The following is a 19584-nucleotide window of genomic DNA, read 5'->3' as shown; positions in this document are numbered from 1 at the left end:
TTATCTTAGGTCCGATTGCTAAAGGCAGGAACCCATTGAATAGACCATTTTCATACCCTTTTTGAAGCATCATGCTGAGTGCCTCCTCAACCACCACAAATAAATAAGCCGATAAGGGATCCCCCTGATGCAACCCTCTAGCCAACCTTTAAAATAATAAATAAATAAATAAATAAATAATTAAAAAAAAAAAACACAACAACAACAACAACTTTTGGAGATCCATTAACAAGAATGGAAAAGTAAGCTGACTGAATACAGGCTTGAATCGACCCTCTCCATTTCGGACTGCATCCCAGCCTGCAAAGCATATAATCAAGAAAGTTGCAGTCAACGTGATTGTAGACCTTCTCAATGTCCAACTTTCTTTTCTCGATATCTAGTCTCTATGCATTTGTGGGCTATGAGCGTGCTACCCAAAATCTATCTAACCACAATGAAGGCACCCTAATTCTTTGAGACAACTTCCAAAAGCACTTTATTAAATCTAGCAGCAAGAATCTTAGCCAAGATCTTATAAGGGCCCCCAATAAGACTAATTGGCCTGAAGTCTTTCAAGCTTTCCACACCTTCCACTTTAGGAATCAAGACAATGAAGGAAGCCCTAAGTTCGGAAGACAATCGACTACGCTTGAAAAATTCTAACATGAACTCCATCACATCCGATGTTTCAAGTATCGACAATATCAGTCGATATATCCTACGATATATCTTGTATCCCACTTGTGCAATACGAAACACACAAGTAGTGGGATATATATCCACATGTCGATCCAATGAACATTTTCGATTTTCGATCCTTTTTTCTTCTTCTATAAATCATGTTAAATCATGTTAAATTGTTACAAATCCATAATGTGTCATGTTTCACATGAAAAATCAGGGATTGGGGGCTTCGATTTCAAGCTTTGGAGGAGATTGGCCGAGTTGCGGAAAATTGAAAAAAAAAAAATCAAAATCAAAATCAAAATTTCCCAATCTCTCGCAAATCAGTTGCAACCTGTGTCCAAACATATAAAATCAAACATGTATGTAATCTAATCTAGTGATTCTTCTTTTGTTTTTGAATGTATTGCTTCTGTTTCCACACGTCTTCTTACATTTATAAATTATATGAATAGACTTTGAATATACTTGCTTCAATTCAGTTAGACAGCGAATAGATTGGGACCCCATACAAAGAAAACCTATTATGTGCGCTTGGTATTTTGGTAATGTTTTGATTTATAACTGTGTATTGATGTCTTTTTTAACAATCACTGAAGTTTCATTGAAAAATTTGACCAATTTCCCAATGTTTCCCCATGTTTCAAACAACAACAATACATTATGCGACACAACCGATATATCCCATGCGACAACCGATACATATCCATATCCTAAGGGTGCAATACATAACACGATACCGATATTTCAAACACTGATCACATCTTTCTTCACCACTAGCCAAAACTTCTAAAAAAATAACATGGGATACCCATCTAGCCCAGGAGCCTTGTCCCCACACATCAAACATACCGCAGCCTAGACCTCCTCTGAGAAAGGTGCCTCTAACAGAGAAGCATTCTCATTGAATAGCGTTTGGAAGTGAAGATTATCCAATCATGGTCTAACCCAATGCTCCCCATTCAACATATTCCTGTAAAATCGAACGATAGCCTCACAAATCTTCCCTTTATCCGATGTCAATTCGCCATCCACAATCAAACTAGATATGTGATTGAAACGAGCCCATGCACCTGCAAAACTATGAAAACTGGGGACTGAAATCGGTACAGGAATTGATTTCGGTCTATTTTGCAGTCCAAAGAAAGCATAAGATCACTTCATCCTCCATGACCAGCCTCTCCAACCAACCAACCTTCTCAGTAGATTTGCTTTGAAAAGAAACTCCATCTGTAAAAGGTCTTGAAACTTCCTTATGGAGTATAACCTCCTAAAAGGCTTCACAGCGGAGACTTCTATCTCCTCGCCATCCTCGACGGATGAACAAGTCAACCTGAGGAATGAAATAAAACTTCTTGATGCACATTCCGCCTTCAGCATTCACCAGCTTAATTCTCTCCACCACCATTTAGATCAGCCCATCCACAGAATTGAAGATTCAATTGTTGCGCTCATTCTAAATTCCCCGAAACACTCTTCCTCTTTCTTGAAAATGAGACCTCCCCGCATCTTTAATGAGGAATCCTGAAACCTAATAAGATTAAGAATGCCAAAATTCAACTAGCTGCACTATAATGAACGATAGATGAAACTGTTCTTCTAGACAGAAAACACTTGTTAGGAAGTCCATGCTTCCTATTCTGAAGATAATTAAGGGCATGAGGCCTCATCAGCTGTGGCTGTCCATGCAAAGCCTTCCACCCCAAGAAGCAACATCAAATCCAGCAAGAGCACATGGCAGGAATCCACTAACTTTATCAAGGCTTCAAGATATTATATAAATGTTAAAAGAAAATGACCCATTCAGCTTCCATCTTTCCTTTTTGTGATATAAAACTCATTCAAGTAAGCAAAAAGATTTGCATAAGCTTCCACTTTCTCAAATTGCACATAACTCTCCGCCAATCTTCATGGCTAAATTTTCCATCGATCCATTCAGGGGTAACCATAGCTAAATTCTCCACATCACCCAATAAAGCTAGGAAATTAAATCACAAAGGACACCACTTCCATTCATAGCTACTCCCTAAACCTCAACCTCTTTCTGGACTTTAACCTAATGCCACAGCAAAAGAATTTGGATGTCCCAGACATAGGAAAATTTCCCCACACCCCGATCGCATTACCCATCACAACCCCACCACGACGCCACTCTATTCAAGATACCATATCTGTTGAAGATAACCTTCCTCCATAATGCATTTGACTTCTATGCAAATCTCCACCACTACTTGAGCGCTCCAATTCCACTCCTAATATCCCACTATAGCCCTTCTCTTTATTTACTTATGGACATCTTCCCAATTGATTAGGTGATATTTATGATTCTTGTCATTTCCTTCCAAAAGGAAAACTCTTTGAAGTCTTCCAACTTCTCAACGGCACTTTGCAAGCGACATATAGCAGTCCAGGAGAATAGAAGGGTGCTTTAATCACCGTAAAGTGGCCTCTAAGAGAGCTTCTCTTTGACCAACATTGAATATTGCTAGGACATGCTAAAAACTAGCAAACAAGGTTCAGGCACAACTTTGTAGCTGATAGAGCAGGGACCAATTTCTGGAGCACCAACTGGTGGCATCCCAAGAAAACAAATTAATGTTGCACTCCACCCTAAATCCCACATCATGAAAAATTTTCATTTTGCTTTAAGTATCTTTCATAGATGTTTAAAGACTAGGCATAAGACTGGTCATAATCTTTATGACTGCATGTTTAGCCCTTGTTTATCCAGCACAAGTTAGATTCTTATATCAAACAGAAAGAGAACCAGAAGACATGTTTACATTGTTTTACCAGAGATCAAATCAAATATAAACATAGTAAATGGAAATAAGAGAAGCAACTATCATGCTAACTAAATGAAATTCCAAGCATCGATGCTCAATAACAAGCAGATAAAAAAGTACACCTGTGCTCTTAATTGAAGAACCTCTTGACTTAAGCTATCGTTTGTCCTTTTAGCTTCATCGACAATGATCTTTGGAGAAGTCAGTCCACCCAGAGTTGGTGTTGGTGTTGTGGAACGAGGTGGGCTGGGTCGTCTTGATATGGGTGATGTTGCCCGAGAAACAATTCTTGACCCAGGAACTGAAGCCGAGAAGAACTTCTTTGATGACACAAATACTGGATTGAAAGATTTTGAAATATTAAGGGCACCCCATTGGGAGCTTCCATTTGGTATAGGCGACACACGGCTGCTGTTAAATTCTAATTTCTTATTTCTTTTGGAAGATCTGCTTTCCACCTGCTTGAAGGATTCCAGCGTAGAAAACCTAGAAAGTTGCACATTTGATCTAGTATCTAACTTATCATCCTTCTCAACCAGCTCACTGAAACCCTGGTTCATACTTCCTCTTCTATTAGCTGCAGACTGAGAAGTTGAATCAGTCTCAATGGCTTTCCGGAGTTTGCTAAAACAGTTATCACAGACACGATAAGGCTTATTGGGGTTTGGTGCCATAGAAGCCTTAAGAGACTTTTTACTGCTGCAGGAATGGCAGAAAACTAGCCCACAGTTATAACAATTATGGCGTTTTCTTTTGAAATTGAATGGCAGGCGGCAGCCTGAGCACATAGACTGATCGATACCAGACACCCACTTGTGAAGACATATAACTGCAGTAAAATTAGTGCCACAAGCAATACTTTTGACTTGTTTGTCTTTCAAGGATTCAACTAATGTCGGGGAATTTTTATCATCAATATCCCCATGACCTAATCGGCCATTTGCTCCCTTCCCCCAAGTGTAAACTTCGGTTCTTGATGTTAAAACTGCAACATGATAAGCGCCACAGGCTATCTCCTCCACAAAATTCTTCTGGAGTTTTCCTTCGACACGGACGGGAAGCTTCCCATCTGCTTGAGGATTTCCTAGCTGACCATAAACAGTACTTCCCATAGTATAGACGTGGCCTTGGGTTGTGAGAGCAACTGTCAGGCTGTGCCCACAAGCAACTTGACAAAAGTTAGGATCAACCAGAGCAGCTACACAAGTTGGAACAAGTCTTGGTTCCCTATCACCATGCCCTAGTCGACCTTTATCTCCATCTCCCCATGTAAACAGCTTCCCTGAGGAACAGTTGCTGGAGCTTGACGTTCCAACCATGACTTCCACAACTGCTGCAGTGTGCCAAACGCCACAAGCTGCTCTCACGGTCCGGAGCCCCTTTAGAGATTCCACCTCCCTAGGTACTGACACACTTCTGCGGTCTCCATGGCCAAGAACACCAAAAATTCCATCACCAAAAGTGAACAACTGCCCTGCAGAGGTTACGACAGCTGTATGCCAAGGTCCACAGGAAATTGATGAAACATGTATTCCCTCCAAAGGCCCATTTACCCTCTTTGGCACCCAGTGACTAACTTCATTTCCATGTCCAAGGAGCCCAAAATTGTACGTGCCATCACCCCATGTGTACAGATCTCCAGACAATGTCACGGCACATGTGTGGTGCTCCCCACATGCTACAAGCTCAATGTTCATATTGCCAAGAGCATCAATAAGCTTGGGGTGCAGCACATCAGAGTCTACTCCATGTCCAAGCCTGCCTCCCGCTTCCTCTCCCCAAGAGAAAATCTCCCCTTGCTTGGTGACTAAAGCAGCATGTCTTCCACCACAAGCTATGTTCTGAACATCAAGAACTACAGCAGATTCTAAGGCTTTGGGTACAAGTGAATCCATTTTAACACCAGAAGAACTTCCAACTCTATGAGTACCACCACCAAGAACCCCATCTCCAGTACCTTCCCCCCAAATAAAAACATCCCCCAAAGCATCACCATCATCTTGGCCAGAACCTTGACTTGATGAACTAACAGCACTAGATAAACTTACCCTGAAGGCATCCATCCCAAAGCCCTTCATGTTCCCATTTACACTATCTGAGCCTCCTGATGACAAAGAATGGACAGAGCCACCAGCAGAATCTGAGGGAAAGAAACCCTTTGGTGGCACAGTATATAATACCACATCAGAAAATGCTTTATCTAAACCATTTTTAGGGGGGCTTTCATATGGACTGTGGCCACGAACAGAATCTCCTCCATCCTGAAAAAACACACATACAATTTCTCATACTTATGATACTTATGATGCTTAAACGCAAGCATATAAGAAAGAATAATAGAATAAGTTTTTGTAGCGCACCTTTTGTAAACTGTCCACACTACCAAATGGAGAACTCAACGGAGAACTTCTACGGGTGTATGTTCTAGGACTATTTGCTTCAGATGAAACTCCATCACTTCTTGATTCTGTTCTCCATTTCCGGTGATGACCACGTGAAATCAATGCTTTTAGACCAACAAACCAGACTTCAGCCTCATCTTTATCCTTGCAGATCTAATATGGGAGAAGGGACACCAGATTATGGAAGATCTTAGAACTTCAAGAAATCTACATACTCTGAAGTGGTGGGGATAGGTGTATCAAAACAAAAATAACCTTAAATATCTGATGAATCAGCAATAAAATACAAACAGATGATAACCGATAAAAATACAGGAATACTTGCCAGGTCGAGTGACCTATCATTATATATGAGAGAAAATGACTGGTATTCCTTCTCAGGACGTGGATACCTCTGAAAAATTACCTAGAAGAAAGAAACATATGTCGATCAGTCTATGCATCACTTCTGAAAACTAAGCAGGAAAACTGAAATATTTAATACGAGCTAAATTGGAAATAGGGACCAGCAACATCTGTACATTAAAAATCAGAAAACTACATATATAAAACATATAATGGTATTTGATAAGATCTAGAACAACTTAATGGAAGAGAAGCTCATATATGAAATGCAAAGATTTTGATGCTCATGGACAATTACTTGTGAAGCCACAACTCCACGGTGGACACTTACAGTTGTATTGAACTGTAAGCAAGACAATCTAGTAGCAGAATGTATTTTAAATACCAAAGTAATGAACAACTGCACATATTTTGTGAATGACAATGCGGCACATGAGAGAACAGAAGCGAATAAGCATTTATTGTACACTAGAAAAGGATAAGCATCATTTAACCAGGTTATGGTAGGAAGTGTTGATTCAAGTACATCAGACTTCAGAGGCTTCATCAGGAACTCTTTTAAGACATTATTACTTTTTGTTGAACCAATGCTTTAAAAGTTGAACCAGACCACCAAGTTCAACCCAATTGGACCAGAACTGGCAGGTCATGTAATTCACTTTACCACAGTGAAAACAGTCGTACAAATTGTTAGCAATGAACCCAAGAATACCCCAGCTCCGATTAGAACCAGCTGGTACATTTCCTTTACCTTGGTGTTTCAGAAGCACATATATATATATTTTTTTTGGTGACTTCTGAGGTTTGCATGTCATAATATTATTCTAGGAAATTCTTCATGTCATTTCACATATTTAAGGAGAAGATACACAATGTCTGATCAAGTACTTGCTTAGTAAACGGTACACCTGGGACCCACCTTTTGGTCATCCAAACTGTTCATTTGGTGGATGGGATGCACCCAATAAATGTCCACTAGGATGACACTAACCATGCAATTGGTCCACAGCTAAATATGGTATTTTTATTTTTTTATCAAATTGCTAGGATCATCAGATAGTGGAGATATTAGGTCATGCATGTCAGGTGATGAGTCCCATCAGATGAACAGATTAGATTATCAAAAGGTAGGCCCAATCTCTAACGTTGTTATATCAAGAAGAAATCACTGTTTCTTTCTATCGAATCTGCTTCACCCACATGCACATATAAGAGAGAGACCATCTACATGCAAACCCCCATGCCAACATAGCACACGTGTGAGATTCAATCCATCCATCAGGGGGGTCCCAACATGCAGACGATGTTGCCCAAATATCAGGCCAGCCCATTTCATCGAAGAGGCACGGTGTTAGGGACAAAAGGACGGCTCCAAAAATCTTAGCTAGGGTTTTTAGCCATCCATTCATTTCATAATCTGTAGCTTAACTGATCAGTATAAAGACCCTTTTTATGTCAAGGGTATCTACAGCCTACAGGTAGGCTCCATCTAATGGATGGCTTCGATCTTGTACACCTGTGTCACTTTGACATATGGGGTCGCTTGTAGATGGATTCCCCTGTACAAGCATGTGGGCTTGGCAAAGCTGTATATATATATATAGACACACACTCAAGCCTGGCCCAAACAGTCCCAACTCCCGAAAAGGATAGAGGGTTGAATTCAAGGGGCAGCCAGTTGTCAAACTTATGCCAAGCAAGTTATAAAAGCCAACCCCATATAGTTGGGACAAGGCTCTCAGATCTCATAGACCTGTGCCACTTTGACAATTGGAGTGCCTAGTAGATGGGTTTCCTTGTACAAGCATGTGGTCTTAGCAAAGCTCTGTCTGTATGTACACTCAGCCTGGCAGCGATGCGGCAGCCAGTCCCAAACAGGAAAAAAGGAGGGTAAAAATCAAGTGGGCACAGCAAGTTGTCAAACTTATGCCAAGCAAGTTAGGAAAGCGAACCCCAAATAGTTAGACAAATCTACGATGATGATGATGATGATATATGTTCAAAATCCTACAACGAATTCAGTTGCTACAGATTGATTTTTCACTATTTATAACCATAAAAAGTGAATACCGAGTTGGAGTCTGTCAGTGTGCTATAGTTACTAAAGATGCTGCTGCCAAACATAACCACAGGAAATAGCGGGAAATTGTGCACTCTGGAGTGCTTAACATTCAAAAGACCACTAGGAAAACAGCAGCAGAAACCACATCAGAAAATAAAATTATGTCCCATGGACATGGATGAGTGCCAAAATCTGATACTATTGTGCAGGATCAGATTTGCCCAACCTTGAGATGGATTCATGGGTCAGCACAATATTCTAATTAATTTTAAAATATAAATACTTCAAAATTAATTAGAATATAAATAATTTAATTTCACAATACAAAATTCTATATATCTATAAAAAATTATATAAATATTTTATAGAAAAATAAAGAAAGAAAGAAAGGGAAAAGACTACAAACAAGAATAAACATTCATTAAAACTCAGACAGAAAGAGAGCCAAAATGAAACCTAATAATTTCATATTTGTAGTACTTTTATTTTAAGAGTCGCCATCATCATTTAAGCCTTATCCCAATTAATTGGGTCAGCTAAATGAATCCTATTCTACCATTCCACTCTATCAAAGGTCAGACCTTCAGTTAGAATCATAGGTCGGTCTTTTCTTACTACCACCATCACGTCCTTTTGGGCCTTCTCCTTGCCCTTTTAGAGCCTTCAACTTGTATGAACTCACTCCTACCAGTGCAGTTCCTAGTCTTCATTACCTATTGGTACTAGTCTAAAGTTCCCTCGAATGCATTCATTTCTAATTCTAACCTTTCTTGTCTTCCCACTCATCCATCTCAACATCCTCATTTCAGCTACACTCATCCTATCATCATACTGCTCTTTAACTGCTCAATATTCTATCCCATAAAGCATGACTGGTTTTATAGCTATCCTCAAAAATTCCCTTTCAGTTTGTGGTACATGATGACCACATAAAACTCCAAAGGCATATCCATTTCTTCCACCCAGCTTGAATTTTACAGGCAACATCCTTTTCAATCTCACCACTCTCACAAATTATTGACCCAAGGTATTGAAAGTGGTCCTTTTGGGAAACTTTTTTTTTTTGGTGGGGGGTAGTCTTAACTAATTCCTATTCCTCGTTTTCACTAATTAGTTATTACTAAAATTACTAAAATAGTCTAACTGATTTTGAATACTTTAGATTCTAAAGCATCCCCTCCATAAATCTAGCTTTATAATTACACCCTCCCTCATCTTGTCAATCAAAAAGTATGTCTTATGCAAACAACATACACCATGGGATCTCTTCCTGCAAATTCCTCATCAAACTCGTCCATGACTGCTAGTGAAAGCCTACAATAATTAGGAACTCACATTTACTTTTTAAGAGTGATTAATGGTCGGATTCAACAAGATTCAGCTAGGAGAAGAATCCAGCTGTATAACCCAAGAACCCATACTCATGCTGTCGCAGGGCATTTCTGAACTCAATCAATCTCTTAAAAGAATCCATGTAAAATAGGTTGCAACCACTCTGAAGTGACAACAAGACCAACTCAACCTTACTTTCTTAAACATGCTTTGGAAAGTCAACATATTTAAGACATCCAGGCCCAACATTTTAGTGGGAGAGAGCATTCCCTTTCAAATCACTAGGCAATCAAGATTGCAGGCCTCGCGTGCAGCCAAGAGTGTTTACCACCATATTTACCATCTCGGATCCAATATCCTTAACTTTCATAACAACAGACCCTGATTTCCATTCTCTTAAACTTCACAAATTATAAGAGGATTTGTTTATGCAAAAGACAAGAGCTTGAAATATGGGAACTTACAGTACGCTGTCCAGGAATAATTCTAGAAACATGGCTCAATTTAAGGTGCTTTTCCTCTTTGCCGGAGAACCATATCAAGACGGATTCATCCTGAACAAGAAAACACATTCAGCAGCTGCCTAGAGGGCTAGTTTAAAGATTACAGTATACAAGTAACAAAAAGTAATTTCCTATTGTGAACAATCATACGTAAAATTGGCAGCAAACAAAAGAGGGCTAGTTTAAAGAAGTAGCCTAGTCTGCCTAGATCTTATGCTCTAATGCATCGAAGAATTGAATAAGCATGACTGAACTCTCAAGACATTGTCAGTCAAGCTCAGTACTAAAGGGAAAGTTGAGAACAAAATAAATAAAGGAATTGCAACTATAATGGCATCTTCTTGGATATTCTTGGATATTAAAATGTGCAGAATAAGGAAAAGAAATTAGAGATGAGAACAGGGATTTGAAAGGGGCCTGCATGTTCAATGAAGCACCTGTATCGCATATAAGAAATATATTTATTCCTCTTTCAAACAATCGAATGTATAAATGGCACACACACTTATATAGAAAGAGAGGTCTCAAGCAGTGTTTTAAGTATCGACGATATCGGCCAATATATCCCACAATATATCTTGTATCCCACCTGTGCGATACGAAATGCACAAGTAGTGCGATATATCCCACATGCTCGAACCACTGAGCATTTTTTATTTTCGATCATTTTTTTTTTCTGTAAATCATGTTAAATTAGTGTCAAATTGCATGAAAATCATGGATTTAGAGCTTCAATTTCGAGATTTGGAGGAGATGGGCTGAGTTGCAGAAAATTGAAAAAAAGAAAAAAAAAAAAATTCCAATTTCTCCCAAATTGGTTGCAATCTTTTTGTCCAAACATAAAATCAAACATGTATGTAACCTAATCTAGTGATTCTTCTTTTGCTTTTGAATGTATTGCATGTGTTTACACACATCTTCTTACATTTATAAATTATATGAATAGACTTTAAATATATTTGCATCAATTCAGTTAGACAACGCATAGATTAGGACCCCATACAAAGAAAACCTATTATGTGCACTTGTTTTTTGTAATGTTTTGATATCTAAGTGTATATCGATATCTTTTTCAACAATCACTGAAGTTTCATTGAAATTTTTAAATAATTTCCCAATGTTTCCCAATGTTTCAAACAACAACGATACATTACACGATACAACCAATATATCACATGTGATAACCTATATGTATCTGTATTCCAAGGGTGCGATACATAACACGATACTATATTTCGAACACTGGTCTTAAGTCCAACCGATTAGACGATAAGTCCACCTGGTGGATAATTAGAGGTGGGCATCGAGTCGAGTCGGACCGGATTGGGTCCAACTCGACTCGATCCGATTTTTCCAAGAACCTGATCCAAACTCGATCCGATCCGAGACCGAGTCCAGCAGGGCTGACTCGATCCGATCCGAATCCTTGCTGGCCTGACCCGAACCGAGTCCGACTCGGTCAGGGAAACCAAACCGAGTCGGATCGAGTTGAGTCTGTCTGTCGATTTGGACTGTGGGTTGAATCAAGCCGAGCCAAATACTCTCGTGCAAGGGAGATCAGGGGAGAGTGGGAGAGAAAGGAGGAGAGAAAGAAGGAGAGGTGGGAAATCGGGAGAGAATGAGAGAGAAGGACAGGAGGGAAATGGGGAGAGAGGAGGAGAGCCAGGGAGGGACGCTGCAGCCAAGCCAGCACCTCGTGCGGTCCACCAACGAGCCAGGGCGGGCCACCACTCGAAAATAAACAAAAAAATAAATAAATAAATAAAATGGAACCTACCTGATCAATGGAGGAAGATGAACGGTGAAGATGGGTAGAGTTGGGCATCGGACCAAGTCGGATCGGATTTGGTCCAACTCGACCAGGTTCGAAATTTGTAGGTCCCGACCCGAACCCGATCCGATTAGAGACCGGATCCGTGTCATTTAACTCGAACAGACCCGAACTCCTGCCAGCTTGAATCGATCCGAGTCCGACTCGGTTAGAAAAACCGAGTCGGATCGGATTAAGTAAGGTTCGGATAAAAACTAATGAACGGTGTGGATAAACCAAAAGAGATCCAAGATGAGTCCGCATAATTTACTCGGTATGAAAAAATCGGACGGTTAGCTTCCTGCAGAAGCTTGGTAGATAGCTTCTTGAAGAAGCTTTACACCACAGCAATAGCTTCTTGAAGAAGCTTTGTATGGCTAGTGGTCGGTGTTCTGTGGGGCCCACCATGATGTATGTGTGTCATCCATGCCGTCCATCTATTTTTATATATCATTTTATGATATGAAAAAAAGAATTTAGTATATCTCAATCTTAAGTGGACCACATTACAAGAAACAGTGTCGAATTAATTTTGACCATTAAAAACGTTTCGGGGGCAATAAAAGTTTTGGATCAAGCTGATATTAATTATTTCCCGTCATATGGGTCTTTATGACCAAATCAACCGATTGGATTTCAAATAAACAGTACAATGGGCCTTCTGAGGATTTTAATGGTGAATATCCATTCATTACTGTTTTTCTATGGTGTGGCCCACCTAAGATTTATATCCCTATAATTTTTTTTATCAAGCCCTATAATGATCTGTAAAAATGGATGAACGGAATGGATGAAACACGTACATCATAATGGGGCCCACAGAGCACCGACCATCAGCCAGGTGTCATTATTGTTGTCTTGTTGTCTGTAGCTACAGCCTAACACCAGCTATAGGGTACGTGTCATGCGAAGACGAGCACCGACGCTCCTCGAGCTCCGAGTTGTACGAGCGGTTCAAAGGAGATCCGCATTACATGGCCACACAGTGACGTATTTACTATATCTACACCGTTCATCTATTTTTAGATATCATTTTAGAGCATTGTTCAAAAAATGAATCATATCCAAAGATCATCTGGACCACACCATAAATAGCAACGGAGATAATGATTTTCACCGTTAAAAAATTTGCAAGGTCCATCGTAATGTTTATTTTACATCCAATCTGTCCATAAGGTTACAAGTACCTGGAAAAAACATATTTCATAAGGTTAGAGGAAAAACAAATTTCATATTGATCCAAAACTTCTGTTACCCTAAAAAGGGTTTCAATGGTAGACGTTCAATCTCCCTCTTAGTTTTTGCAGTGTGGTCCAGTTGATGGTTAGATCTGTCTTATTTTTTGTCTCAAGCCTTAAAATGAGCTCACCAACTGGATGGACGGTTTGGATATAACACATACCTTATGATCATACCCACAAAATATGCTAACGGTACCTGAGTCCATCCGCTTCGTACCCGATCAAAGCAGGGTCTCTCTTTCCCTCCTTCTCTGTAAATCTCTCTCCAGCAGGTAAATCCAAGCTCCAGAACCTTCTTCTCACCTTCTTCTTCAATAGTAATAGAGTAGCAGATATGGAGAGAGAATCACAAATATAGAAAGAAGGAGAGAGATAGAGCGATAGGGACGGGCCAAAGTGTTAATTGGGCGGGATTTTTTGGCGCTCGAACGTAAAGGTAAAAGTAAAAAGAAATATATATATATATATATATATATATATATACACACACACACACACACACACACAAAAATATATGCGGTCCAGATCGGGTCGGGTCGGGTCGGAACAGGGCCTATCCGGATTCGACCCGAAAATAATTCGGATTTGGATTACGCTGCCCGATCCTGACCATCGGTTCTGTTCGAATCGAGCCGGATCGGGTCTGATCGGGCCGGATTCACCGGTTCGAGTATGAAATGCCCAGCTCTAAAGATGGGTGCCGAGCTGCTGGGTGGCTAGATCGAGATGGGTGGGTGGGGCGACACTCGTTTGAGGTAGAGAAAGAGAAGGGATTAGGGCTTCGTTCGGGTGAGGATAGTAAAAAGTAGAAAAAAAAAATTTAAAAAGCAAAAATATCTTATATAGGTACCCGACCGGATCGGATCGGATCGGTCCAGACTGACCACTGATTCGAACTCAACTCGATGTACGTTCGGATCTGAGTCGGCCTACTTGATCCGACCTGATCCTAGCCTTCGGTTCGAATCGAATCGGATCCGCTGGATCGGGTCGGATTCTGCCCAGCTCTATGGATAACTTCCAACTTGTCTCAAGTATGAAATCCAACCCATCCAACTGGTTGGCCTTAATATATGGATCAACTTTTACTGAAATCAGCCCAATCCACTCATTAGGTCAGGCACATCATAGAAAATAATGTATAGCCACTCATAAATAACAAAATACAAGTGTCATCCAACTGATGAGTGGATCAGGCTGATTTTTGTACAGGATGATCCTCATTCTAGGGCATAGTATATACATAAGTATATACGTTCATGCCAACCTGTGTGTACTGTGTACAAACCCACACATCAGACAATGGTAAAAATGCAGGAGCATCACACATGGACATAGATGTATATATGCATGAACCAGCACAAAAACTAAGAAAAATGCAATGCATCGCACATGGGAACATCTACATTGCTATTTCAGACAATTTTCTTCTTAGAAGTCCTTCAATGAACTTGAATGATAGTTCGGATCATTTTTTCAGTGAAATTTATGGGCTAGGCTAGGCTTCATTCATGGTGGTGAACAATGGTCTTAGGATCATACATAAAAAATAAATTTTAAAATAAAAAATAAATAAATAAATAAAACCTCCATTAATAAGTTGGGATCATCCAATTTATCTGATTTTAGGCCTAAACCCCATCCCCAATAGGTCACAATATTTTGATGGTTTAGATTTGTGGTAGATGCATCATCATGTATGCCACATGAACATTGCAATGTGCACGCCTATGGTTCTCATACTCTACTATTGTATCAAATAACCCCTATATAATGGAAAAGGTGACCTTTTACAACCTTCAGCTTGAACCAGCTCACTTCTTGACCTCTGCAATCTTGGTCTCAATACCCGTTGGGTCTACTCCTAAGTTACTTCGGATGCGTTTACTTCTAATTCTATCCTTCCCCATTTTGTTACTCATCCATGTGTTTACTTGTAATTCTATCCTTCCCTATCTTGTCACTCATCCATCTCAACATCCTCATTTCAGCTACAACCATTCTACGAACATGTTGTTCCTTGATTGCCCAACATCCTGTCCCATAAAGCATGGTTGGTCTTATAGATATCCTATAAAAGTCATCCAGTCAGTTTGATTGGTATGCGGCGATCACATAAAATGCTAGAGGCACACAGCCGCTTCATCCAACTAGCTCTAATTCTATGAGAAACATCATTCCCAATCTATCTGATCTAATGATTTTTTTTAGAGATAACGATAATTTATTAAGAAGCGCCAAAGTGAAAAGAATACAAGCCCAAAACCACAAAGCACTAAAAAAGGAAAGGCAGCTGAAGCCGCCTTAACATACGCCGCCCATTCAGTCACTAGCCTTTTAATCCAACTAGCTCTAATTCTATGAGAAACATCATTCCCAATCTATCTGATCTAATGATTTTTTTTAGAGATAACGATGATTTATTAAGAAGCGCCAAAGTGAAAAGAATACAAGCCCAAAACCACAAAGCACTAAAAAAGGAAAGGCAGCTGAAGCCGCCTTAACATACGCCACCCATTCAGTCACTAGCCTTTTAATCCTTGAAATAACTTTGTTCTCCCCTTCAATGATATTGTGAAAACATCGGCCATTCCTAGATCCCCCAAATGATTCAAAATATTGTCGTGAAAAGGAGCCTCCATATAGCTTTTTGCACCTTCCCTCCACCCTCCACCCTCACCATGACAAGCCCATAGAAGCTCTTCCATTGACTTGGGCATAACCCCCATGCTCAAGCACGAAAGGAAGTAATCCCAAATTCTAGTGGCAAAAGGACAATGGATAAAAAGATGGTCGATCAATTCCTCGTTACCCATACACATAAGGTAATAGTAGGGCAAAACGGGCACTCTTCTCCAAAGATTGTCAATATTTAGGATTCTCTTCTGAGCAACCAATCAAACGAAGGCCACAACTCTAGGGGGAGCTCCGTAGAACCAATGAAAGGGGTGACCCAGAAACGCATTAGAGGACATCATAGAGATGAATCTGTAGAAAGACTTGACTGAAAATTCGTCGGATTTGCATCATAGAGATGAATCTGTAGAAAGACTTGACTGAAAATTCGTCGGATTTGCTCCTCGCCCTCACAATATTGTCTTCTTGGAGAGGGTATGGAGCAACCAACTTAAGAAGCTCCAACAATGATATAAACTCGTCAAAGTCAGCATCCAAGATATTCCTACAATAGGGAGAGAACCAAACGATCTTCCTCCCAACCGTTAAGTAGCAATCCACCACACAGATAAGCTTATCCGACGCAAGCCTAGCAAGTCTTGGAAACATGCCCCGGAGTGCTTGCGAACCGCACCAAATATCCACCCAGAATCTGATCCGAGAACCCATTCTGACTTTAAAGGAAACACTCCGTCTCACCAAATGTTGCGTGCCCAAAATTGCTAGCCAAGCGCCCGATGCTCTGTAAGAGGATGAATCTTCAACAAACCATCCGCCCTCCTATACCCCATACTTGGCCACAATCAACTTTCTCCGTAACCACCCCTCCTCAACGTTGAATCTCCAAACCCACCCCCCCAAAAAAAAAAAAAAAAAATCTGTTATAGGCGTACACACAACGTCCCATTTGAGGAGATGAAACTTTCTCCCTTCACTGTCCCCTTTCCAAAGAAAATGTCTCCTCATCTTCTCAAGCTTGTCCAACACTGATTTTGGGCATTTAAATAAAGACAAAAAAATATAGCGGCATATTAGAAAAGGTCGATTCAATCAATGTGAGGCAGGCCTCCAAAGACATATTTGTGTTTCCACATAAAAAGCTTCCATTCGATTCTTTCAATCACCTTGTCCCAAAGATACTGTCGATTTCCCCAAACATAGAGGCAACCCCATATATTTAGTCGGGAAGGAACCAATTTGGCAACCAAATGCAATAGCCATCCCAGACAAATCCTCTTAATCTACATGCACCATGGTGTGCCGTAAAGGTCGTTATGGGGCCGTAAAGGCCGTTATGTAAAGGTAACGGTGGCAACCATTACACATTACGAGGTCGTAACAGTCGTTATGGGAAAAAATGACATGTAATTGTCGTTAACGACACATCCCTATAAAGGCCATTATAGCCCCGTAATGGTATATTATGGGACATATATAGGTTTTTCATACTTTTTAATCAAACATTACGGGGCAGATACAGGTTTTTCGGGAGTTTTTCCAGTGAAACTTCAGATATATGACATGTCTAAAAGTACATATTTGTATATTCATGAATGAAAAATTGCAAAACAAATGCATTAAATAATAAGTTTTCATTTAATGGGGTCCAAAAAAGCATGTGCAGGCGTAAGAAATCACTCCAACATTAACCAAAATGAGTTTATATATTACAAATGCAACTAGCTTACAATAATTATGACTATACATTTCCAGCGATATTTCATCCCCACATGGAGTGACAAAGTGGATTGTAGTAATCATCTGGATCCCGTTGCAGTTCGGCATAGTATTGTTGCCCAAAATGTTGGCAGTACTGTTCATAGGTCATCCTTTGCTGGTACCAATTAAGGAACCCCCTAATATATTTCTGATAGTTGTCCTCTCTGAATTATACGAATACACCCAGACATGGGTACTGCGTGACATACATCGACGGCAATTGCTAAGTAGGGTCTTGAGGGAACAGATCAAGTCCAACCCCAACTCCCTGATAGTATTGCTGTCAGTCATACGAGTACCCCAAATATCCTCCTATCAAAGGGTTATGACTTGAAAAACTATCTATCGGTTGCCCATATCTATGGGTAAACGAATGTGACTGAATGTCCAAGCTGTCGTGTCTATACCCGTGATATCCCCCATGCTCATAAGGTTAGATGGAAGTGGAGCTCTCGCGCTCTGAATTAATGTCCACTGATGATAAGCTGCATGAGAGAGCATAAGCCGCGATGCGTCCAACTTTCTTCAAATGATGCTCGAACATATATGTGGGCTCTGATGCTCTCACCCTGGATAGTGGACGAGATCCATGGTCATCATATTGAGTGGCATGGTCAAAGTATTGCTCCTCAGTGAACTGCCCAACAGATTGCTGGCTCTGACCTGTTGTGTACCCCCCACCACTGCCACCTCCAACCCACTAGTACCACCTACATTAGTGTCAATGCCTCTATCCCCTCCCTCATCACCACTATTGTCATCATCGTCGTCCCCATGACCAGTGTCAAGTGGGGGTTGAGTCTCATTATCATCACTCACTACGACTTGATGATGGGCACGGGGCCGTGAAGATGCTTCCTCACTCTCATTGGAACATGCCGAACTCCTCACCAAAGGATTCTGTATCTGGTCTCTGTTGGCTTATGACCTGATCGACATCGATACCAAGAGACGTTGCTCCATCGGCTACCTGTGGAGTAGGGCCTCCCTCCGCGTCATCTAAATCAGTTGATTTGACCCACTCATAAAGTGGGTCCTCATCATCGTCAACTATCTGTGCCATGGTACCTATAGACAACAGGTCGAGCGGGTCCAGATTTTTCCTCCATGTCTCAGTCTGCCCGCAATTACATCTCTCTTAACTTCATATTGTAGTGGCAGTAAACGAGCTTCTGCAGCTTCTAATATGTCAACTTGTTCCTCTTACTAGTGTGTATGAGTGACCATGTGCTCCAATTCCTCTCACACGGTGAAGAGGATATAGTCTGTGCGAGAACACGGAATGCTAATAACTGCAGTGCGGGCATGTTGACTCCGTACATCACCCACTACTCACCTATATATCCATGAGGAGTTTGTTTTAGTTTGAAGTTTAAACGAAAAATGCAGTTACCTAATTATGTTACCATGTTACTGTACTCACACGGCAACATTGTTTCTACCGATGCTTTTGCTAGAACGGATAAGAACATACTCCTAACATCCCTAAACTGCAACAACTGTAAACACGGATTCACAGGTCATTATTTTTAATCACCCATATTTCTAAAGGCTATAAGGAAGAAAATTTATTTTATCAATTACCATTGGCGAATTTTGCTTAAATTGCATTATCTGGTTATCAAATTCTACTTGCACCGTCAATTCTAGGAACAATCATTCAAACACCTCGTGGACGGCCATCGTCAAATCATTATTCTCATGAAGCCGGCGTTTGTGATGGAATTTGGAATTCAAGTATTATGCTGAAACCCAAATATCATTTACTCAGTTGCATTAACATGCAAACAGAAATGATGCTTAAAGTGCAAGTGCAAGTGCAAGTGATAAAAAAATACAAGTAAACGTAACAAACTTACCATCTTAGTGGAGTGGATGCTCGAGAGTCCCGATCCATCATTCATCGATGATATTGATCACCCACTAATGCGAATTGAGGATTGCAGTCTTTATCCCCTCTCTCATAATTCTCATAAACTCATACATTAACCCCATCGAAGGCCACATCTCATTATCTACAGCTCGTAGGACCTTATAGATTA

At 40.4% G+C, this 19584-nt stretch overlaps 1 protein-coding gene across 3 annotated transcripts in view; it reads right to left on the bottom strand.

The window, feature by feature from the left end:
* Nucleotides 1–19584, bottom strand: part of LOC131251217 (PH, RCC1 and FYVE domains-containing protein 1-like) — a 76211-nt gene that overhangs the window by 15175 nt on the left and 41452 nt on the right. For all 3 annotated transcript variants that reach the window (XM_058251816.1, XM_058251815.1, XM_058251814.1), the window contains exons 3-6: nt 10058–10147; nt 6180–6260; nt 5813–6007; nt 3575–5713 (exon numbers count right to left, since the gene is read on the bottom strand). In XM_058251816.1, coding sequence (XP_058107799.1) covers nt 3575–5713; nt 5813–6007; nt 6180–6260; nt 10058–10147 — 2505 coding nt within the window. The remainder of the gene's footprint in view (nt 1–3574; nt 5714–5812; nt 6008–6179; nt 6261–10057; nt 10148–19584) is intronic.

This window comes from Magnolia sinica, chromosome 7 (assembly GCF_029962835.1).
Source record: "Magnolia sinica isolate HGM2019 chromosome 7, MsV1, whole genome shotgun sequence".
Lineage (NCBI taxonomy): Eukaryota > Viridiplantae > Streptophyta > Magnoliopsida > Magnoliales > Magnoliaceae > Magnolia > Magnolia sinica.
Note: the sequence above shows the minus strand (reverse complement) of the source record. Positions and strands in the feature narration are given on the sequence as shown.